This window comes from Actinia tenebrosa, unplaced genomic scaffold (assembly GCF_029948245.1).
Source record: "Actinia tenebrosa isolate PJP-AT-01 unplaced genomic scaffold, QUT_ActTen_1.0 PGA_scaffold6__47_contigs__length_16458017, whole genome shotgun sequence".
NCBI lineage: Eukaryota > Metazoa > Cnidaria > Anthozoa > Actiniaria > Actiniidae > Actinia > Actinia tenebrosa.
Genome location: NW_028292583.1, coordinates 11,690,617 through 11,715,419, shown reverse-complemented (window position 1 = coordinate 11,715,419; position 24,803 = coordinate 11,690,617). Strand labels below are relative to the sequence as shown.

The window sequence follows — 24,803 nt, the reverse complement described above, 5'->3', positions numbered from 1 at the left end:
CAACAATTTGTTATTTGTGAAAAATTTAGACAAAAGATCGTTATTTGAAATAAAGCTAACACGAAGCGATCTTTATGGTCGAGACCTCTGGATAAACTGTATAGAGACCACTGGACTGACTAAAGGAAATGTAAGATAAAACACGATTCCTGCTCATGTTGGAAATGGTCCTGGGCACTCAACCTGCTGCAACAGTGGATGGGGAACATTAATCATGAAGATGATGATGATTACTGCCCCGTAAAGTGTAAGGAAATAATCATAATTGCCAAAGAAATTGTTGTAAGTTGTTTAATAGTATATCTTCAACAGTTGCATAGCCTATCACAGTTCAATATTCTATATCATTTTGCTGCTGGAATCTTCTTTGGAGGAATCAGGCAAAAGAGGTGACGTAACATCCAAAACGTTCGTTTCGTCCGCAAGTCGTAAATCTCGCTTGAGCACAAACAACGTCAACAAGAAGAGGGCAGAGCTCAAGGCATACAAACCAGGGAACAAGATATACAGGGCATTACGTAAACCAAGCGGCTTTTTGATGATGGGCACTAATAGTGGAACGTTTCCTCCAATGATAGATATGATGAAGAGATAATAAGCCACAGATGCAGTACGTATCGTGACAGGGACCAACTCCACCACAACAGCAAGAGTTACACCCACCCACATCTCACCAATGATATTGGATGGAATAAGACTGATAAAGGCCCAGGGAGGCTTCAGAAATAGAGCTCCTGCTGCAAAAGGGGCCGCTATAATCTGCAAGTAAAACCAGAAAATTAGTAGGTAACATAAACCAATATCTTAATAACCATAAGAAAATAGTAGTTATTATATTTGACAATGGGGACACATACTCTTTTGTTTATAAAGTTATACGAGTGAACCCAATGAGTGTCATTTAGTTTACCTGACTAGCAACAAGCACCCAGATTCTTGCATAAGAACCTCTGTTCTTAACCAGTCTATCTGAGATAAACCCGCCAAAGACTACGCCAAATGATCCACCAACTAATGGAATCCAACTCATGTACTTGCCAACATCAGTGTCAGGATAATACTTGTTAAAGTAGGGCTGTGTATTATAAGCCCATACATAACCCCCAGCATTACGAATTGCACCAGCAACAAAGAGAATGATCAAGGAAGGTCGCAGAAAGGTCTTAAGCATTAGGAGCAGTTTGATCTTGAGAGCGAGAGCCTTGCTAAATCCAATGTTCTAAAATACAGAGAGAAAAAAACAAGAAATGAAATCAAACCATACCATTTAAAAAATGAACTGTTTGGTATTTAACAAAATAATTTTCTTATTATGATTCTTGTTGCATTATTTCTGGGAAATACTTGTTTTCCTCCTAGAGAATAAATCTGATGTCTTACCAAACGCCTAATAGCTTTTACCATAAGAATAATGAATACTAGTTGGCACCAGTATGTCTGCATATACATGACAGTTGATTGAATTGTCAGTTGCTAATTTAATGGTTACAGTGCTTTGTAATCACATGCACAAAATAGCATTTCAGTTTTGTTTTGGTTTCAAAGGGTTTCCATGACATTGTCAGAAAGCGCAAGGCTTTTTAAGCAGTACTTGCCAATGGAGTGACATGGAAACACCTTGACTGACATTTACCAAAACCTACTTTGTTATGATGCATGGTATTCTACAAATGCTATAGATAACATAGTAAAGTCTGAGGTTCTGATTGTTGGATTCAAGATTCTGTTCTAGGCCATTTTGACAAGTGCACCTACCTGTTTTTCAGTTTTTTCTGGTTCTTTGACAGTAAACATCATTAAAAGGCCCAAAACAAAGCCAGGAATGGCTGCAATGAAAAACACCCACCGCCATCCTTGATCATTGATGTTAGCTTTGGTGATGTAGTTGCCGAAAGCATATGCCATACTGTATCCAATATAAATGCCCCAATTATAAACTCCAAGAGCTGCTCCACGAAGAGACTTGAAATAAAATCACACAAAAAATGGTTGATAAAATCAGAAATAATTTACCACTGATGTTTAATGAAAAAAATTAAAATAGGTTAAATATTAATAAGACAAAGAAAAATACTTTGAACTATGTTAGGCCTAGTAGTCCATAAGCTGAATCCTGAAAAGTCCCTAAAAATCAGTTTTCGTAGCACCCCCCTGGAGACATAGTGAAACTGGTATCAAATGAAAGCTTATTATCTATATTTTCATGAATCACTTGTTACTTTTTATGTAACCTGTGCTTAAGTGAGATATACGACCGAATCTGAGGGGGGTGGGGTGCGAATATATATAATTTGAAGTAATAGCCTCTCCACAGAGAAAAAATATATCTTTGAAAATATAGCTCCATAATCAATAAAACTTTCCAGAAATGATCCTCTGATTACATAGTGTCGAAAAATGTATGTGTAGGGAATCTAGATGTTTCCATGGCAACCGTTGCTAGGAAGAAGTTAAAAATTACAGAAACATACACAATTTTCACTGTTTTTATCGTAAAATATTCTTTCAGTTTTATTATTGTGAAACGTAGTTTTGCTCGAATAATGAAACTATGATAAATGATTATTTGGCCTTCATTTTACTTGTTTTCTCTCGTTAACTTGACCTTTAATTACTTTTGAGGGTTGATCTTTTAAGAGATCCTTAATTGGTGCAAACGTGCACGTATACGTTTGTAGTGTTTTTGCAAAATGTTTACAATTTTTTGAATCCCTAAACATGACACAGTTACACTACATTGACCACTTCTAGCTAGAAAAGGTGCCATAACAACACCATAGGTGGTGTACAACCCATAATGCAGTGCAACCTAATATGACATGTGATAAAACAGTGACCGCCATGTTGGAAAGGAAGGGTTGATGTAGCTGTCTTGTCTGTAAGTACCTCACTATTTGATGCAATACTGGATATTTAAATCTTTATTTGTGACTTTTTGTATTTAGGTAAGATATTTTTTTGATTAATTCTAGAAAGAAAAAAAAGAAATAAGATGTGAAAATACTTATTTCTATGTGAATTGTGAGGCTTGTTTTCCAGAGAAATTCAGTCGTTATGACTGAAATAACTTCTAGAAAACGTTCAGCAGTACAGCAACCGAACTGGAATAAATGCCTATGTCATGTTATTGAGAATGCTGATGGCAAGTTGACAGCTTTCACGGAGAAAAGTTGGGAAACGTTTCACAAATGTGCTCATCAAAGGAGGGATTTCATATGGATGAAGATGGAAAATTCTTGGGATCAGGGACCAAGAGGCAACTACCATCGGCGCTGTTATCAAGAATATACCGATAAAAACAAAGTAGTCAAAGCACAACAAAATCACCATTTCTCTAAAGAATATCTCAGTCAAGAATCCGTTATGTCTTCACCTCCTAAAAGAATTCGCAGGTCGCAGAATTCTAGTTTTGATTTGAAAAAATGTGCAATTTGCCAAAGAGATAAGATAACAACATCCAAAGGAGCAAGAACAAGAGAGTCCCTTACCTTAAACGTCAGCGAGTTTGGTAGCACTTCTTTGACCAAGGCAGCTCAAATACGCAATGATAATCACCTGCTCTTGAATATTCAAGATCAAGATACAATAGCAATGGAAATCAAGTACCATCGTTCCTGCTACAAAGACTATGTACGTCAAAGGGAACTTGATAAGTTAGAGGAGAACAACTGTAGAGAAGAAGATATTGGAACAGAAGGCTACAATAAAGCATTTGACAAATTAAAGGAGATTATAGAAGAGGAGATTTTGAAAGAAGCAAAAGCAATTCCCATGTCCGACCTTGTGGGAAAGTACACAACTTTTCTATTTGACGAAGGAATCAGTGCTACCTCATACAGGTCATCCAAGCTCAAGAACCGCCTAATTCGATGTTTTGGTGAAAAACTGTCTTTTCGCCAACCAGTAAACAGAAACCAATCTGATATTGTGTATAGCTCACTAGTCAACGTTGGAGAAATTGTAGAGACTATCCTTAAAAACAGTGCTCAGTATGAAGAGTATGAAGCAGAGGAGTTAAAAGCGAATGATTGTACAACCGATATGGTTCTGGATGAGAGCTATCACATTTTCCATGCAGCTAAAGTGATAAGGAGCTTACTTGTAGACGTGAAACCTACTATGACTTGGCCACCATCACCAGACGATTTAGACAGTGGCAGTGCTATGGTACCTGATTTGGTGTACAATATGATGGCGTGGATTTTAGTGCCCCAGTCAGAGTATTCCAAAGAGAGAGTTGGGAAGCTTTCACCAAATGTTCACCGCCTAGTAGTTTCTCTTTGCCAGGACTTAATACATTGTGTCAGTCGTGGTCGAGTAAAAACCCCAAAACATGTTGTTCTGCCTATGACAGTAAAAAGTCTTACTGGGAATGTTGAATTAATAACCATCCTCAACAGATTTGGTCATAGCTTATCATACTCTCAAATAGAAGAATTGGAAACAGCTCTAGCCGAGAATCAGATTGCAAAGCAGCAAAATTGTGTCCTAATCCCAAATGCTTGTTCTCCTGGCGTGCCTGGTGTGTTTTGCTGGGATAACAATGATCTTCTTGATGAAACTCTTTCTGGTAGGTGTCAACGTAAGTTCAATTGAAACCACGCGTCCATTTAAAATGCTAGATTGTTTTTCATTACGCAGGAAAAGAGACCACCCATTGCACAAATGGCATCATTGTTCAACGCAAACCTCATACCTGTGAATTACCTCCTGTCAATTCAGCTAGTCCAGCATTATCAAAGAAACGCTCTATTGATTATGTTCCCTCAGATGTTCTTCATTTTAGCTCAAGCTCTCGCAAAGGGCCCAGTCCAGTCAGCATGGATATTAACAAAATGTCAAACAGTAACCAACAAGTCAGCGTTTATGCTCAACTCATCAACTTTGGCTGGAGACTCTGTCAGCGACCATATCAAGATAACATCTTTGATGTGCAGGAGAATCAACCACAAGTAATACCAGCATGGACTGGTTTCAACACGATGCTACAAGACAACAACCCTCTCAGAGAATGCTCCATTGGCTATTGCGAGGTTATTGATGCAAGTCCAACAGAGCTTCCAACTGTTTACACGGTTCTCCAAAGGTCACTCAAAATGGCAGACCAGCTCGGACAACAAGATGTCATCGTTGTATTTGATCAAGCCATCTATGCAAAGTGTCTTGAAATAATATGGCAAAATCAGGAGGAGTTCAAACGACTGGTTGTTAGAATGGGAACATTCCACACCATATGTGCTTACCTAGCTGCTATCGGCAAACGATTTGGAGATGGTGGCCTAGCAGATATTCTTATAGAAAGTGAAGTTGTTGGTTCTGGATCTATTGCTGCAGTTCTTGAAGGGCGCCATTATAATCGTGCAATTCGTATCCACAAGGTGATAATTTATAATACATAATTTAATATGTATTAATAATACACTAAAACAATTTCTTATTTTCAGATTGTTTATGAATCATTGCATCGATTGCAATGGAAGGGCTTTAGGTCTTGGCTACTAGCACATGATCACCCAGTTAATTACGTCATGATAGTCAACCAAGTAATGGACATCCGAAAAAAGTTCAGCAAAGAAAAGTTTGATGGCCTACTGTCCATGGAAGATTTTACCAAGTTAATGAAGCTCTACAAAGAATACTCCACCTTCGATAATGGTCCTATGAAAGCCTTTTGGAATAGTTATCTAGAGATGGTTGAAGTGTTGTTGAATGTTGTACGAGCAACGAGGGAAGGCAACTGGAATATGCACTTAGAAAGTACCAAAGAGATGCTACCCTGGTTCTTTGCATATGATCACATTAATTATGCAAGATACCTACCAGTCTACTTGGCAGAAATGATGACACTGGAAGAAAGCCATCCAGAAGCACACAACATGCTTGCCAATGGTGATTTTGGAGTCCAAAGAACGATCCATCATGGGTTTTCCCAGGTGCCAGTCGACCAAACGATTGAGCAAACACTCAATCGAAGTACTAAGACAAAAGGAGGTATAGTGGGCTTCAGCTTGAGGAAAGCTGCTGTGCAGCGGTGGATGATTACTGCCCATTCTCGAGCAGCTTTTGTTGACAGATGTAGGATCATGACAGACGGTTGCCAAGAGATAAGCCAATTTCCCAAAGAGAATGGATCACTACGTATCAAAAAAGATGAAGAAGATGTAGAGAAGATAGTAGAGGTCATAGAGAGCTGGCGTAATCCATTTGATCCTTCGGAAGAGCTTTCTGTCATCAGCTCCGGGCGTGTTGCTGATGAAAATGTGAAGCAAGATTTGCTGATGGCCAAACAGAAAGGAAAGCAGGCGCTTGAGTCATTCGTAAATGAGAGATTGGTGACAAACAGCAAAGGATTCTTTCAACCCCTAACCAAGCTCAAGCTTGGGTCTTTTCGTGAAGCCCAAAAGAAGACATCATTAAAAGCAGGAGGAAGAAACATCATCATCAGAGCTGACAGAAACCTCTTTGCACGCCTTCTAATCATTGGTCAGAGCCGGAAGGTAGACCTCAGGGACCTTTTGACGTTTGAGCTTGGTCCTCTCCCCTGGTCACTGGCCTCGTTTGATGGGTCCATAGCCAAGACCAACAAAGCTGCTCTACCAAAACTACTTGAAAATGGAGTTGAGTGCCTAGACAGTCTTCCTGATCAGACAACGGCTTTCATCATAGACGCCATGGCACTACTTCAATCGTTGGTGAAAGTACCTGACAGATTTGAATCTCTTGCAGAAATGGTGATGAAACGAGTCATGGCAGTGGCTGGGCAAGCAACAAGAATAGATTTTGTAGCAGACCAGTATCCTGAAATCTCAATAAAAAACACTGAGAGAGACAGACGAAGCAGTAATGGCCAATTGGTGGTTGCAATCTCCAGCCCTCAGCAAATGTGCCCACGTCAATGGAAGAAGTTTATGGCAAATGGTTCAAACAAAACTGCTCTGTTGAACTTCCTCGTGGTCGAATGGACATCTAACCATATGTATGCCCGCATGATTGGAAACCGCACCCTTTTTGTTACACATGGACAAAAGTGCACCAAAATATGTACTCAAGACGGCAATATTATATCGGAGATCAGTGAAGATCTATGTAGTAATCAAGAGGAAGCGGATACAAGAATGTTGCTACATGCTTCTCATGCCTCACAACGTGGCCATCAACGCATCGCAATCAAGTCTTCAGATACAGATGTCGAAGTACTGGCTTGTTATTACCAGATAACCATTCCATCTGAGTTGATCCTGGTAAGCGGAACCCAGACTAGAATTCGACTAATCTGTGTGCCTAAACTTCGCGATAAACTCGGATTAGACACATGCCGGGTGCTGCCAAGCCTTCATGCATTGACTGGCTGTGATGCAGTTAGCTCTTTTGCAACAAAAGGAAAAACGAAAGCTCTTACTATCGTTCAAGAAAATGAAATTTTGAGAAAAGCTGTTGAGACCTTGGGTGAACGAATTCCAATTGTAGATCTTGATCAGTTGGAAACCTTTGTTTGTACCCTCTACAACGATCCAAAGTGCAAGAGTGTCAACGAATTAAGATACAAGATGTTTTGCAAGGGCAAAAACTTACAGTCACACCAACTTCCACCATCAAGAGCAGCGTTAGTAAATCATCTCAAGCGTGCCAACTTCCAAGCTTACATTTGGAAGCATGCCTTAGATGCAAACATCATCCAAACACCTAATGGTCAAGGCTGGCAAGTGAAACACGACTGCCTGGAGATCGACTGGACAGACCAGCCCCCTGCTCCTGAAGCAGTGATGGCCCTGGTATGCTGTGGATGCAAAGGACAATGCAAAACACGACGTTGTTCTTGCGTTCGTAACGCCCTTTCGTGCACAGAAGCATGTGCATGTGAAAAATGCGAGAACAAAGTGGGAGAAGAAGACACCTATGAAGATGATGAAGATGAAAGTGACGACGAGTAATTGTTTGACTATTTTTTGTCATTGGAGATTATTTTTCTTTTTGAAGAAGTTGTAAAAACAAGTTTTGATCTCACAGTTTGGATTAGATGTTTTTGTAAAAAACATTAGGGGACGACCCCTCCCCCTTGCTTTCAAATGTACATATACACCACCTATGGTGTTGTTATGGCACCTTTTCTAGCTAGAAGTGGTCAATGTAGTGTAACTGTGTCATGTTTAGGGATTCAAAAAATTGTAAACATTTTGCAAAAACACTACAAACGTATACGTGCACGTTTGCACCAATTAAGGATCTCTTAAAAGATCAACCCTCAAAAGTAATTAAAGGTCAAGTTAACGAGAGAAAACAAGTAAAATGAAGGCCAAATAATCATTTATCATAGTTTCATTATTCGAGCAAAACTACGTTTCACAATAATAAAACTGAAAGAATATTTTACGATAAAAACAGTGAAAATTGTGTATGTTTCTGTAATTTTTAACTTCTTCCTAGCAACGGTTGCCATGGAAACATCTAGATTCCCTACACATACATTTTTCGACACTATATAATCAGAGGATCATTTCTGGAAAGTTTTATTGATTATGGAGCTATATTTTCAAAGATATATTTTTTCTCTGTGGAGAGGCTGTTACTTCAAATTATATATATTCGCACCCCACCCCCCTCAGATTCGGTCGTATATCTCACTTAAGCACAGGTTACATAAAAAGTAACAAGTGATTCATGAAAATATAGATAATAAGCTTTCATTTGATACCAGTTTCACTATGTCTCCAGGGGGGTGCTACGAAAACTGATTTTTCAGGTCTCAGCTCATGGACTATAGGGCAAACGTCGAACTTTCCATGAACCGAACTTAATTACATCAAAGAATGCCACCTCATTATCACCTGATATCATTTGTTTTTAATGAGTTCGGCACATGGAAAGTTCGATGTTTGCCCTAGGCCTTAAACAAATATTGGAGTACGTGCATGATACTGTCTAAAATTATCAATAACCAGGAAGAAAATGATTGTATCAATTTTGATTGTTGAATATTTATGGGTCTTACTAATGATGTTGCCTAACTGAATTTTCATGCTCAGAAAAACATATGTAAAGTCTACTTCTCTAATATTTCACCCACAAACATCAAACTTTTAGTGTTCATTCCTTTCTCCACCTGTCGGCATTCTTTTGATTGTACTTGTGGCAAAGAAAATGTGCTTGGTCTTGAGCTGAGCTCAGCACATATTGCAATTTGATATTTCTAGGCATAAATATATTTATTTATCAAAAATACCTCAGGAAAATAGTCTGCAATCAAACTTGCTGCAAATGGTGTACAACCAGCCTCACTGAAAACAAAAAAAGACCACGTAATGAATAGTCAGCAGGTTTATCAGCAGGTGGCCAAAATATAAATAAATATTATAGTAATAATAATCTAGTAACATGTGACTTACCCTATCCCAAGAATAAATCTTGTAAGTAGTAAATGCCAATAATGTTTAGCAAATCCTGTCAGCAAAGTCATTGCACTCCAAAGAAGAAGGCAGACAATGAGGATGTTCTTGCGGTTAAACGTGCCAGTGAAAAGACCCAAAATAACTCCACTCAAAGTATAAATAACAATGAATACAGGTCCAGCAAGTATCTGGTACTCTTCCCCTGTGCCGTCATAATCCCAGATACATATTTGGCCAGAGAAATTTGAGTTTTGCATTCTTTTTAACCTACACCTGGTAAATGGTAGAACAATAATAAATCAATAGTTTTGATTCTACATGAGGTAAGATTTTGAATAATGTGACTCAAATTTGGTAACTGTACAAACAAAACATGTAGGCGTGCGATGTAGGCAGGGGTCATGATGCATGCCTCCCCCCCCACTCAAGCAAAACAAAAAGTACAAAAAATGTAAACAAAAATTACAATTACAATTCCTAATTTTGCTCTGTTTACAAAATAGGAGTTCCTTTCTTAAAATTCCACCAGTTTTTTCCATTTTATCCTTAATGATGAAGACAGAAGGTCAAAACGTCTATTAAGATTTTTGCAAGAATTAGAAGTTGCCTGCCTTCATAACTTATTCAACATATTCATTTGAAGTGTGCACTGAGTTCTCGAGGACCCTTCTAGTGGGAACTACATTGTTAGGAATCTTTGAACATGGGCAAGAACTACTACTATATGGCATAGGGAGCCCAACTCCACGCAGCTTGGATGATAACAGCATGGTCTGCGTAGGGGTGCTTTGGGGGAGGTGGGGAGGAAAGGGAGGTGACTAGGGAGGAGAGAAGAGCTCTCTTCCCTTCCCTCCTTGTCCTCCTCCCCAGTTCTCTTCCTTTCCTCCCCACCTCCCGCAAAGCGTCACTATACATGCTAACAACAGCTCGCTACAACAATAATAATAATAACACTTCTATATTTACTGAGGACGACGTAACAGGTAAAGCTAAGCTTTTTTTCCAACCTGGTTCTCCTAAACAACGACAACAAAAGGACAAAATAAAATTGACGTGGCCTTTGAGCGAGAAAAGCAAATACTTACGCAGTTTCGTTTTTTTCTGTATTATCTGAATTAAGATAACTTTTAACACACAGCTTTTTGACCTTCGAACCAAGAGAAGTGTTGTAAGGTAAGCAGCCTTTGTCTCCGAACTTAACTTCTCTGGCCATGGGCTGTGAGGTTACAGCAAGAGCGTATCTATCAAGCTGATTTAATAAATAAGCACCTAGAAGCAGTACAAGCACATAGACTGGGTAAAAACCAGCCTTGGATAACGATAGCACGCCAGTACCCATGTTTTTTATGAGAGAGAACGTGTTGTGCAAGAAAACCTTGAGACACTTTCTGTACATTACATAATAATAGAAACGTCACATGATAGCAACACAGGTAGCCCATCATCCACTGTTTTTCCGTACCCTCCACGCACTGTTTATTCGGAGTTCACTTCATTTTCGCGATTTCATTCTCTTAAATCATTTATAATTGGTTTCCAAATTCGAACGCAAATTCCCTTAACAAGCCAAAAATAGATAATAAATTTGCACTTTAATTTCGCTATTTTTTCAAAATCGGGAATTTAGATAAACATTTTACTACGTCACTTTAATTCAGCATTCTCCAAATTCCAATGTTTTTACAAAAATATTTATTTATTTATTGTTGTCTTTTTGAAAATGATATATAATAGATATTTATCTTTTATTGAAAAGGAAAAATTAAACAACTGCATCAACTTTTTCATACCGTACTCTACCGCACCGCCCCCAGAGAATTGTTTGCATTCCAACTATGTAAGGAGAAAACCTATCTTGCTTTCTACCAGACGAACTGTAATTCTCTTAACTTCTATTACCTTATTCTACTCTTCTTATCTTTCTTGATTGAAAGTGGAAAAAGAGTTTTCCTAAGGAAATTAATTCAGGCTCTAAAGTACTATGAAATTATATTTAAGCTTTGATTTTATGCATATCTTTTCTGATGATATTCTAAGTTCTCTCTAGATGGTTGATTTTAATCCGGTGTTGTTCAAGACGCAGATAGTTTTTACCGAAATCAACTACTAACAATAGCAACGATGTCAAAGTTATGCTAAAACTTTTGGAATTGTTTCTCAATCACTTGGAGCATGAAGGACGAAGTCGATGATTTTTAATACTCTTTTTATGAAGTAGAATATGAAGGCTTTAGCGGTATATTTGCTAGTGATTTTGGGTAAGCGTTTGGTTCTTTTGTAGCTGCTATCGTTGTGTTTGCTGTATGTTAGCTTAAAACATATAAATGATCTACCCTAGTTTCCCTAATTTCATTTAGATTTTCTTTACGCCAACGGATTTTTCTTTCAGGTAAACTACTATCAAACGATAAGCTAGTGTGACTTTACCTGATCGATTGAATGATCGCTTATTATAATGGTTTTATCGGTTCGAAGTTCTTCTCGAGTTCGAGCGCTTTGGTTAACCGATCTTAATGTTTGTTTTATCAAAGATAGCATTTTAACTTTTTATTACCGATGATGAATCAAACTTCGTTTGCAGAAGAATCGATATGTTGATTGATAATCTATACGATCCTAACTGTTTAAGAATATTGTTTTTTTACTGGCAAACTAATGGTGTACGCACATTGACGTCTGAATATGAGAGACTAGATGATTTAGATAGACTACTTTACAGTTGACTCATATTGATTTCATTAGATAACATTACTCAAGTAAGGCATGAAAGTTATAAAAACAGTTATGAATAATGCTCGTTGAAAATTGCTCATGTTATGTTTCCTGTTTGCGTAAAGTGCATGCATACCATACAAACAGACCAGTTAATAACCAGTGTAATTATATAACAGCAATCTGTTTATTACACAATTTAGTTAGCCCATTAACTATTCATTAAAAGATGGAAAGAGATACATAACATCGACACGTATTTGTTTGGCATAAAATATTTTTTGCAGTATTATTGGAAAATTATAATATTTAAATTAACTTCTGTATGATGTCACTCTCTCTATATATATATATGGCAACAATAATTCACTCACAAGCTGCTTTATCCATTCATTCTTTTTATAAAGTCTGCTACTGTAGGAAATCTTCTGAAACCAAATTTGGCTCAAAATAACGACCAGTCGATCATTAGACAATATCTGGTCAGAATTGGAACTTGTCTGGACAAATCTTTGCCTTGCCACTCATTTGGAATATTGACCAGTGGGCCTTAGCTTAGTATGACAAAGCTAACAAAGGTTTACATTTTCATTCATAGATGCATACTCTTCAGTGCGCCAGCACCTAAATAATGAAAACACTCACCATAAATGTATACTTTTGGAAACAGTGTTTAGGTCTTCTCTTGTGCATGACATAAAACAATACTTTTGAAAATGCTGGTGTCACAAGGTGTGTTCCTATCTGATCTGTTTTAGTATAGGAAGATGATGGTTGTTTGTGTGCGGGTTGGATAGGATTCGTTGATAAAAGTGTGCGCTTAATAATATTGAATGTGTGACTGTGGACAGGGTCTAAAACTAATTTGGCCAATGATCAAATTCCATTATTTTAAGCCCTGCAAATGCATTTTTTTTCTACATTCAGTCTATCACTTAACCTTTTCAGCCTTTCACAACCCTATGTACTGCATACTTTAGTCTTTCTTGCCACCTCTGTATTTGGCAACTATTTCATGCAGCTTCAATTATTCCTTGCACTTAGTAAGATGATATGATGTTAGTATTAGTTGACAATCTATTCATTTGTTATTTTACAGAATGCATGTGTATTGTAATAATATGTTAGTACTGGTTGACAATCCTATTCATTTGTTATTTTATAGAATACATGTGTATTGGCCATTTGGAGGCAGGAGATACATTTTTCTTCAATGAAACATCATTCATGCAAGTGACAACTGCAACCATTCCTCTTAAACAAGGATTTGACCTTACCTTCAGGACATGTCAAGGTGGTGCTTTATTGTATCAAGGAGGAGATGGAGATGATTATGTTTTATTACGAGTCAGTCCAGGCACTGTAAACAATAACATATCTGTCAGCCCACCCCATTTTACCCCAAGTCGCTTGACACTACAATGGAAGGTTCATGGAGTTGAAGGCTCAGTTCATGCTGGCAATGAACTTGATAAAAACTACATAAATACAGTGAGTTTTGATCCAGGCAGCTCATCAGTGAATGCAACCATAAAAATAGTTGGACCAAACATTTACTCTGCAGTAGTGCCTAAAGATATATTAAACTTTACGAGAAGTGGACCCATGTATGCTGGTGGTAACTTCAGTAATACTAGTTCAATTAAGGGATTTGTTGGCTGTATTGAGAGTGGAAGAAATATTCATCTTGTTATGTCACAAGGAGCAACAAATGTGCAAGCAGGGTGTCCACTGGATTCTCAAGCAGGCTGCACTAGGAAAAGTGAGTGCTATGAAAATTATATAAAGTATCAAGTTATTCTTATTTATAAATGAGTAGTAGATACACAAAAGCTGTTTAGTCCACATGAATTTTGTTCCTTGTTGTCTTTAAATTACTTTGGTTTTCCATATTCTGTGAACTCTGTAGTTTCAAGCTGCATGCTGAAATTTGGTTTATCGCTGCTGTCAATCAAAACTAATCAGTTGGTACCTTTTATGTTCTCGGCTGGCAGCACTACAAATCCAATTCATGACAAGCCCTTTGAAACGTCCGAGTTAGCAGAATATCAAAAAAGCAGTAATCAGTATGTTTTTTGTTATTCTAGCACAGTCAAAGTACCAGTGTGTTATTATTGACTAATTGATCTAAAAATTAATTCTGCAGAATGTGATTCTGGTTTCACTGGATATTACTGTGAAGTGAACATCAATGAATGTAGTGGAAATCCTTGTCATTCATTCAGTACTTGTGTTGATGGCATCAATTCTTATATATGCATCTGTGGATCACAGTGGACTGGGAAGAACTGTGACACATTTCTTGGTTCACTTTGTGATGCCAAACCATGTAAGAATGGAGGAGTGTGTAAGGAATCATTTGACAGGAACAACTACACATGTACATGCCCTGCAGGATGGACAGGAAGGAACTGTGATTCGTCATTTAATCCTTGTGATTTGTCACCTTGTTTTAATGATGGTACATGCTACAGGGACAACAGCAATACCAGTAGTAATGGTTTCAAATGCACTTGTAAAAAGGGTAAGTACTTACAGTAGCTCTAATAATTTCCATGTTGTAATTATGATTTCTCATAAAATCATACCTTTTTAGTAAGGAATATGTTCCAAATATTAGTCTATCCTTGGTTTTAACAGGTTTTGTCATTGAGTATTCATATATATGTGTATAATTGATTGTGTTTTCAGGGTTCACAGGCATCAAGTGTGAGACTAACATCAATGATTGTGCCTCTCTTCCATGTGCTAATGGAAAGTGTGTTGATGGTGTTAATAACTTCACCTGTAACTGCACGGGATCTGGCTACACAGGCCCAACATGTTCTGACAACATCAATGAATGTACCTCCTCACCGTGTCTGAATAATGCAACGTGTCATGACTATATTGGTACTTATGCCTGTAGATGTGTGAGAGGCTTTGATGGGAAACACTGCGAAAACAACATTGATGAGTGCAGTCCAAATCCTTGTGTTAATGGAGGTAATTATATCATATGAACAAAGTCTAGGGCCCCATCCACACTATGCCGGATAAATTTGAATCTGAATTTTTATTTATTTGGTTAGGCCTACCGTCCACACTAGTCTGGGCGAATCCGGAACAATTCTTTGCCGAAAACGAATTTTTTCGAATACGGTCTCCAGAGTGGAACAATTTAAAAACGTCGGCTAGCTGTATTAGTGTGGACGGAGAACATTTTGTACCTGAAATTTTTCGAATACAATGACATCATGATTAAAATTGCCATGGAAACATGACGGAAAGGCTAAAAATTCGCCACTTGCTCAATTTCAGCTTCGATGCACATGCTCAGATGTGCAATCAAGCGTTTTTGCGGCCTCTGTTCGGACTAGTGTGGACAAGAAGCATTTTATCCGTTTTCGTGTGTGGACGGAAAACTTTTTTTTCAGTTTCAGTGTGAAAGTTGCAGATTCAAATTTATTGGGCATAGTGTGGATGTGGCCTAGATTTTGTAGCAAAAGAATAGCTAGCATCTCCTAATAACCTTTGAACTAGGTGAAGAATTTTGCTTTTTACACCACAAATCTATAATTTCTCATGCACAGATTGGCTATTTTTTATGTCCAATAAGAGGACAGACAAATAAGCTGATGTCAACGAGTGCTCGCTTTTTCCCATGGTTGTTTTGATAACCAAAAAAACGACAAAAAATCTGTGTCAATTATTTTTTGTGGTAAAAAACAAATTGAGTTCCTAGCTTTTCAGTAGTGTGTACTCTTATTGAACATGGAATGGCGTCAGCATATAAACCAAACTTTGCAGTGAAACCACTTGCCACGCTTGTGGTTGCACTTGAGTTTGTATCATATGCTGATGCCATTCCATGTTTGATAAGAGTGCGGACCATTGAAAAAGAGCTTAATTTGCTAATTTCAATAGGATGGATTATAAAATGATTTGAAAAACTTGCTCTATGATTGCTGTTCTTTTCAGGTACTTGTACAGACAAGATTGATCGCTTTAATTGTGCTTGTCCTGCCGGTTTTAATGATACAAGATGTGAAAACAACATTGATGAATGTGTTAACAACAACTGTAATCCTAACCAATACTGTTTTGATCAAATCAACCATTACTTATGTGTCTGTAAACCAGGTGAGTCCAAAACTATAATTGATTAAAAGATTATTTGTCTGAGCAAACTTGATCATGCATCACTGATCATCTTTCATCAGGTTTCACTGGAAGCAACTGCTCAGTAGATATTGTAGAGTGCTTGAGTAATCCATGCAAGAATAATGGCACCTGTAATGAAGGTGTTAATGGTTACACCTGCTCCTGTTTACCAAGGTTTAATGGCACATATTGTGAGTTGGACACCATTAATGACTGTACATCTCAACCATGTTTGAACAATGGTACTTGCATAGATGGAGTGGCTGATTTTAACTGCAATTGTTCAAGAGGATTCCATGGCAAAAGGTAATGACATCTAGAATATATATATGAAAACAAAACATGCTGAACTCCAGATTAAAATTCACTTTAAATGCATGTGATAATGTTTTCACAAATTGTGATATCCAGTTGCTGGAATGTTCATTATTAACAAATCCATGAATTTGTATTTAATATATTACTTGTGTTTTGTTTGTAGATGTGAGTTGGATGTTTGTTATCCCAATCCATGTGAGAACAACGGAACATGTAGATTATCTCTGGTCAATAATTATGACTTCAATTGTACATGTCAACAAGGCTTTACAGGACATAACTGCTCCATAAACATTGATGACTGTCAGTCAAACACATGTGTGCAAAATGCAACCTGTATTGATGGAATCAATAACTACACCTGTCAATGCCCATCTGGTTACCATGGTGATTTCTGCCAGATTGAAATTGATGAATGTGCCTCCAACCCGTGTAAGAATAATGCAACATGTTCTAATGAGATTGGTTATTACAAGTGTCATTGTCTGAGTGGTTTTAATGGTACACAATGTGAGATCAACATAGATGACTGTCCATCACATGGATGTAATAATGGGACATGTGTAGATGGTGTTAACAATTATACCTGCATATGCAACAAAGGATTTCAAGGAGAATTCTGTGATAGAGACATAGATGAGTGTCTCAATAGTGAGTATGATGCAATATACTTATGATATATAGTTGTCTCCCCCAAACCACAGGGAGCCCACAGCAACAATGTTTGGAATGAAATCTATCAGGTGTTTAACTATTGCTGATTAACACATTTAAAAAAGCACAAGCATTCAGGTTCTCATACTGAGATGCTGCATAGCATTAATTTTTTAAGCAATTTTATTCGAGGGTCCAATTTGAGTTTCATTCCTTGTCCTTATATTCAACATGTAGGTTATAATGCTTATCACATACGGGGCAAAATTATTCTATGCTGATTGGCTAATGAAGGAGGGCTTATTTTTTCAGTAATTCGCATGGCCGTATAACTAGATTATGATTGGTAGTTCAGTTTCCTAGCAACGCTTTCAAACTGTAAACTTTTCTTTTTTGCAAGACAAAATGGTTTCCATTTTGCATTGGCAGATGAAGAGACCACAAGAAATCTAAAACATTGTTGTTTGGATAAATGTTTTCCGTAAATGGGCCTCTTAAAGAACACTCAAGTAGTCCCAAATGTGTACAATTTAACTAGCTCCAAATGTAACTTTGAATGCCATTGCTGGAAATAATTCAGCACAATCATCTTGGTCTGGATTTAATGAGTCAAAATGCCACTTGAATCAGCTGCTTCTTTTGGATTCTGATTCAGATTAAGAATTTTGTTGGTAGGAATCTAGTTGTATGCATATTTTTATAGGTTTTGTCTTGATATTCAGTTGCTGTTCTGTCGGTTGAAGCATTTTCCCCCAAGATTTAACATTTCATTCAATTCAGTGAGATCCAAAGGAAACTTGCCAAATAATTATTGTTTAAACTCAGTAATCAATGATATTCTTCTACGGGAGAAAACCTTTGAAGTACTATTATTGCCCAATAAGTTTCAAAGAAGAGAGCACATGTAATGAAGAAACATGTTTGAATTCTGAAAAGAATCAGAAGAACGGAATCCCTAGCCAAAACAGAAATAATACCTTCTCAATAGAAGTTCAATGTTGATAATTTTGAATTATCACTCCTGCAAGGGGCTCTTCCATTAGTTCACCCCACATGGTAACAGGTGGTTTTGGTACATGTCAGTTTTTATATACATGCACACTACCAAGTGCTTTATTCGATGTTTTCTTTTCACATACTTATTTCTTCCTTAGATGCATCTTGTATGAATGGAGGAACATGTCAGAACACCATTGGCTCATATCATTGTGCTTGTAATGAGTTTACTAATGGCACCCACTGTGAACTGGACATTGATGAGTGTGAGAAGAAGACTATTTGTAACACAGGACTGTGTAGTAACTACATCTACACTGGATACAGGTGCTATTGTGATTATGGATGGACAGGTAAGAACTGACCTTGAAAGGTCAAATGACTATTGTTTTCTTTTCTTATCACAGTATTATATAAATGTGATTTTCAATTTTTATTTCTCAATTGCAAAATAGGCAATTTATTTTTCCTCTGTTGAATTATTGATTTCAGGTAAAAACTGTTACCTGAACATTGATGACTGTGCTCTAAACAGAGATCCTTGCAAAAATGGTGGAATATGTGTTGATGGGATCAATAAGTACACATGTGTATGTACCTCAGGATGGGAAGGAAAAGACTGTGATCAAGATATAGATGAGTGTGCATTAGGATACTGTAAGAATGGTGCTACGTGTAATAATGGGAATGGTACTTACGACTGTACATGTGTACCTGGATATACAGACAACAACTGTTCTACAGACATCAATGAATGTGCCAGCAACCCTTGCTACAATGGAGCCACTTGTAATGACCATGTTAATTACTTCAACTGTACATGTGTTCCTGGCTACACAGGTGAGTTAACTGTTAGAGAAGTGGTTTTAAATTATTAGAATACATAGTTTAACATGTCATAATGTTTCACTCTGCAGGGTACAACTGTTCCATAGAAATAGATGAATGTGCCTCTGATCCTTGTCAAAACAACGCTACATGTAATGATTTAATCAATGAGTTCAACTGCTCTTGTCCAGCTAATTATACTGGTCGTCTTTGTGAGTACCCAGTTTCTCGCTGTCGGCCCAACAACCCTTGTCTTAACAATGGCACATGTTTGGATCAAGGTCTTGATAACTACACCTGTAGCTGCATACCAGGATTTGGTGGGAAGAATTGTGAAAACAGTACGACTATCAGCATGAATGGCTCTTCTTACATGGCATTCGATGTTGGTAAAAGTATCCTAACTATATCATTACAGTTCAGGACTACTTTGAAATATGGAGTCTTGGCAATTGACTCTGGAGGGAAACTCTTGATACAGTTAAAAGGAGAAGGATTGTTAGTGACTTTTGACAGTGAAAGCTGTACTGTTGGCTCTAATGCAAACCTAACAGATGGACATTGGCATCAAGTCCTTGTTAACCTGACAAGTACATCTATTCAAATAAACATAGACAACTCTTCTTGTAGTGATTGTACAAAGACGATGAGCCGTTCATCCAATGATGTCTTGTCAAAGCTGTTTATTGGTGGACTAACCAACATAGGAAATATGAAGCTGTTGATTGGCTGTATTCGTGCAGTTGAGGTTGATGGACTGACAGTAATCCCAACACAGAGTGATGTAAAACTTGTTAATGTCACCAGTGGGTGTCCACGTGTACCAGTATGCCAGCCTAATTCATGTGTTAACGGAAGATGCATCGATGAATGGCTTGATTACAAATGTGAATGTAACAGGCCATGGACTGGTGACCAGTGTAATAAAAGTAAGTTTATCTATTCAAAAATTATTCTTTCTTGCACGAGATTAGGTGCTCAAGATGAGTAAAGCTAAAATTGTATTATTTTTCCACCAGCCTTCATCGCAGGAACATTTGGTGCACAGACAACACTTAACAATGCTGCTCAAAGAAGAAGAAGAAGGTCACTGGTACAGTCCAATCTTAACACAAGCTACGCCAAGTTTGCGACTCCTACAACATTCGGCATGTTGAGCGAGCTGTCTTTCTTCATAAGAACAAGAGAGAATAGTGGTTTGATAGCTTTTTTTACTGGGGCTTCAGGCCACATTACGGTGATCCTTTCTAACGGCTCTATATCAGTACAGTCTACTAAAGGGGGCTCCAAGAACTTGTTAACTCTCAACCCAAAGGTCAATGATGGACAATATCACTTTATTTCCATAAATGTTAATGAGTCTAAGGTTGATAATGTAACTGCATCTGGTATGACTTTACATTCGTCTATTGATTTGTCAAGTACATACCTTGGTGGACTTAAAAATTGGTTAGAGTTCTCAGAAGATGTTGTCATGACAAGGAAAGGTTTGCGTGGTTGCATTCAAGACATGCATCTTAACAACAAGCTCTTCTTGTTTTTCAAAGACCCTACATCTCTAGACAGTTACCAACTTGTTGAGAATCAAGGGTTGGGTAAGGGCTGTCCAGGAGAGAATATGTGTGCTTCTTTTCCTTGTGGAGGCAAAGGAAGATGTGAAGATACTTGGAATGATTTTAAGTGTTACTGTAATCGATTTTATGGTGGAAGAAACTGTTCACTTTATGGCTGCTCACTGGTACAACCATGTGATGGAGGAAGCAAATGCATGGATATTGATAATGGACAGTTTGAGTGTAAGTATGATAGTTAAAAAGGATGTGATTGGGTGAGGGAACTTTTATGTACTTGTTAATAAGTTCAGAAAAGCTTAATGCACAAGTAAAACTCAATTATAATACATTCTACATTTAAAGAACAAGAACGGAATCCTAACTTGAACATCTTTAGTACCCGGTTCCAGAATCTCTGTATTCATAAAGCCACATTTTCTTATTTCACAGGTGTCAGTCCTGCTACATTTAATGCAAGCCTCAGCAAAGCCAAGTTTACATTGGTTTCTAATTCCCACTTGACTCTTAAGCCACACTTCTCGTTTAGCCTGAGAACCCGTCAGAATCATGGAACAATATTCACTGCATCGCAAAATAACCAGAAGCTAATAGTCAGAATAGACAATGGCACTCTAAATGTAACGTATGATCTTGAGAGCGCATCAGGAAATATCTTATCAGGTAAATACATTAATATGTGTTGAAAAATTTTTTATCTCAAAACATTTCTTGGGTAGCCTGCATTGCATCTGGGCTACTCCTGGGGAGAACCTTTTTGTACAGAAACTTTTTCAACCATGAAGATTTGTGACCTATCAACACCTGATCACATAGCAAATAGCTAGATCTTTTTGATTTGACTGTCATTATTCTGTATATTTAATCTTTACAGCGAAGGCTATAAACAATGGTAATTGGCACAAAGTAATGGTCAATCTATCAAATTCAGCTAAGCTGGAGATCGATGGAACAGTGGAATACTTTTCAGAACCACCATTAACTGAACAGGCTCTTCAAAACCTTCTTAATATGACATCTCTTTATATTGGATCTGACACACAAATGCCTTTCAAAGGTTGTCTTGACAACCTGCGAGTAGGTGGGGCTTTGCTGCCATTCAAACAGTACTACAACTCAAGTTACAATGTCAGTCATGTAACACCATTGAAGCCTCATTTTGATGCGGAAATGACTGGTGTTTCTCTTGGTTGTCAAAGTGATGCTGTATGTAGGTTCCAACCCTGTACTCGTGGCAATTGCTCAGATGTTTGGGATGCTTTTAAGTGCACTTGCCCAGAAGGATATGCAGGACTAAAGTGCAATAATACAGCTAACGTGACATGTGCCCACCAACCATGTTTTAATAATGCTACATGTTCCAACAACATGACAGCACATTTGGAAAGCAGTTTCCAAATCAGTGATTTTGGTAAAGACAGGTTTGTGTGTCAGTGCCCAGCAGGATATCAGGGAAGACAGTGCAAGGAAGTAACAGATGAATGTTCACCATCACCTTGTCTGAATGGAGGCAACTGTACAGACCTTCATCTCAACTACAGTTGTTCTTGTGTTACTGGCTATACTGGCAGAAATTGTGAGATCAACATTAATGATTGTGTTGGAAATAACTGTACAAACAATGCAACATGTGTTGACGGTGTGAATAAGTACACATGTAACTGTACCGAAGGATTTAATGGCACACTCTGTCAACATGATATCAATGAGTGTGACCTAAAAGTATGTTACAAACTTGGTTCAAATAACTGTACTAACACTGTAGGATCATATGAATGCAAATGTAAAGAAGGTTATTATGGAAGAAATTGTGCATATAATGCTACCGAGTGGTGCATGATAGGAAAGCCCTGTCGCCATGGAAATTGCAGTGGAAACTCTACTGGATTTTATTGTTCTTGTTTTCATGGGTGGGAAGGAATGACATGTACTGAGGATATCCGTGAGTGTGCAAGTAGTCCATGCAAAAATAATGGCACCTGCATAGATAGTCACACTCCAAATCAATCATTCTTCCCTGGTTATCATTGTAAATGCACAGTTAATTACACTGGACAGGACTGTGACAAGCTGGTTGACCCTTGTGATACATCTCCATGTGTCAATGGCACATGCAGTAGGATATCCTACAATAAATATCATTGCAACTGTACTGAAGGCTTTGGAAACATGAATTGCAGTGGTTTACGGAAATACTGTCAGCCGAACCCTTGTAAAAACAATGCACTGTGTGAGCCTTTAATGGATGACTACAATTGCCAATGTGAAGAGAAATACATAGGGAAGAACTGCAGTGAGTTTAAAGACAAATGTGACTCCAATCCATGTATGAATGGAGGAACATGCCGAAGTCTATCATCAGGTTACAATTGTTCTTGTGAACCTCGGTTTACAGGTGCAAACTGCCAGAACAAAGTTGATTATTGTAAAGATATCAAATGTCAACACCAAGGTACCTGTATCTCCGAGTTTGGAAATTTCACATGTAATTGTACTGATAAGTATGTAGGAAGGTTTTGTGAAGTTCCTAAAGTTACTGAACCCTTGACACACAAAGCAGAAGAGCCTATAGGACTAATTATTGGAGTGATAGCTGCGTGTATACTTCTCATTCTTTTAATTTTAATTTTAGTAGTATTGTATAAAAAACGAGCAGGCAATGGTACCTATAGTCCAAGCAAACAAGAAATGGATGGAGGAAGAGTAGAGTTGAACTCAGTGTTGAAACCACCCAATCAGGAGCGGCTTATTTAATATCTAGACATATGTCGGCATAACAAGCAAAATGAATATTATCAGGGTTGTGATATCAAAGTTTTTAAAAACCATGTTTTTAAAGAAGAACACATACTGTAATATGCATTGTCATGTCAGCCACAAAAACTGCTTAATGCATGCTAATATGGATCATACGCATACCAGTAATTAGACATTCCCTGTCTTTATAAGATAGTGAAAAGGAAGCCAAACACAGTTTTCCTATAACAGGCTTGTGTTGCCCTTTTTGCAGAAACATGTAGCAAGCATTTGCTTTTTTGATTGAAGGTTGGCATCAGATATTTATTCTACTCTATTTATGATTTTTTAAATCGAAAACTAAGAATTTTATTTTCCATGTAGCATACTAATATAAGATGCTATATTCACGTTTTAATACCTACATTCATTGATTATCCAGTAATATCATTGTTTTCGTTTTTACTTTTTTTTTACAGAAATTAATTCAGACCCAATAAAATTTAGTTTTATGGCAAGTGCATCTATTGCAGGGCCCAGTAGTTCAAAGCCCGATTAGTGCTTATCCTGGGTTAACTCTTAATAAGACCTATAGAGTTAATCCTGGATTAGCGCTAATCGAGCTTTGAACAACCTGGCCCAGGTCTATAAATCTTGAATCCTGTCCAAGCATTCAGTATTCTGCACTCTGGTTGGCTGAGCTACTAGTGGTCTATTCGTGATATAGACCACACTAGTATGGAAAATTGCTGGTTTCGAAACCCCCCTCCCCCCCCCCCCCCAAAAAAGAACAAAAAAAGCAGTAAGGCCATGTTTTGAAGCTAATTTCAAAACAAGTTGGTTTAGACTAAAATGATTAGACCTCTCACCCTCATGGTTCTGTAACCCTCATGGCCTATTGTGGCTGTGAATCTAATTGTTAAATAGCTTTTTGCAAGATGTTTGACACCCCACCCTTTTTAAGATAGAAAGAAGTATGGCTCCAAATGCCCACTTGTGAGTGCTCAGTTCCAAACCATGGTTTTTAGATTATGATTAATTTACTATTAATTCATTTATCTTCAAGGCCCAAATTAAGTTATTTTCTTAAATTCTTAAGGCAAAAGAGTAAATACTTTATAATTTTATGTGATAAGAAATTTAAAAAGTGTATAAAGTAACACTGTACAATTAAGTACACTGCTGCTTCTATTTTATCAGATATCAGTGAAATGTGTTCTATATAACAAATGTTTTTAGGATGTTAGTTTCATGCTTGTATCAAAAAGCAGTTTGAGAAAGTGATAATATCCAACCATTAAAAAATAAATAAAATTTGATTGAAACATGGTGACATAGTAAGTAACCTGCATTCGAGAGGCTCCCTCTCTCTCTCATACAGTCTGCATCTTGAGCCAAAAACAAGATTGAGGGAAATGTAATGGTCAAAGATGGACTAAATTAATGTACAATATGAATA

At 37.5% G+C, this 24,803-nt stretch overlaps 3 protein-coding genes across 3 annotated transcripts; 2 read left to right on the top strand and 1 right to left on the bottom strand.

Annotated features, from left to right (window-relative positions):
* Positions 1–277: 277 nt before the first annotated feature.
* Positions 278–10,776, bottom strand: LOC148906080 (protein spinster homolog 1-like). Its single transcript, XM_089039490.1, has 6 exons — positions 10,472–10,776; positions 9,384–9,659; positions 9,221–9,275; positions 1,756–1,962; positions 911–1,219; positions 278–759 (listed from the first exon to the last, which is right to left on the bottom strand). The coding sequence occupies exons 1-6, from the start codon at positions 10,723–10,725 to the stop codon at positions 340–342; spliced, it is 1,521 nt and encodes a 506-aa protein (XP_088895616.1). The 5' UTR covers positions 10,726–10,776; the 3' UTR covers positions 278–339.
* LOC148906081 (uncharacterized) lies at positions 4,816–8,286 on the top strand. The gene is made up of 2 exons (XM_089039445.1): positions 4,816–5,378; positions 5,445–8,286. The coding sequence occupies exons 1-2, from the start codon at positions 4,821–4,823 to the stop codon at positions 7,929–7,931; spliced, it is 3,045 nt and encodes a 1,014-aa protein (XP_088895571.1). The 5' UTR covers positions 4,816–4,820; the 3' UTR covers positions 7,932–8,286.
* A 702-nt stretch (positions 10,777–11,478) lies between the features above and the next one.
* LOC116295927 (uncharacterized) lies at positions 11,479–24,673 on the top strand. The gene is made up of 13 exons (XM_089038565.1): positions 11,479–11,644; positions 13,264–13,860; positions 14,245–14,622; positions 14,790–15,083; positions 16,059–16,220; positions 16,301–16,547; positions 16,723–17,210; positions 18,368–18,562; positions 18,702–19,049; positions 19,127–19,966; positions 20,057–20,833; positions 21,041–21,271; positions 21,483–24,673. The coding sequence occupies exons 1-13, from the start codon at positions 11,608–11,610 to the stop codon at positions 23,360–23,362; spliced, it is 6,474 nt and encodes a 2,157-aa protein (XP_088894691.1). The 5' UTR covers positions 11,479–11,607; the 3' UTR covers positions 23,363–24,673.
* The last annotated feature ends 130 nt before the right edge of the window (positions 24,674–24,803 follow it).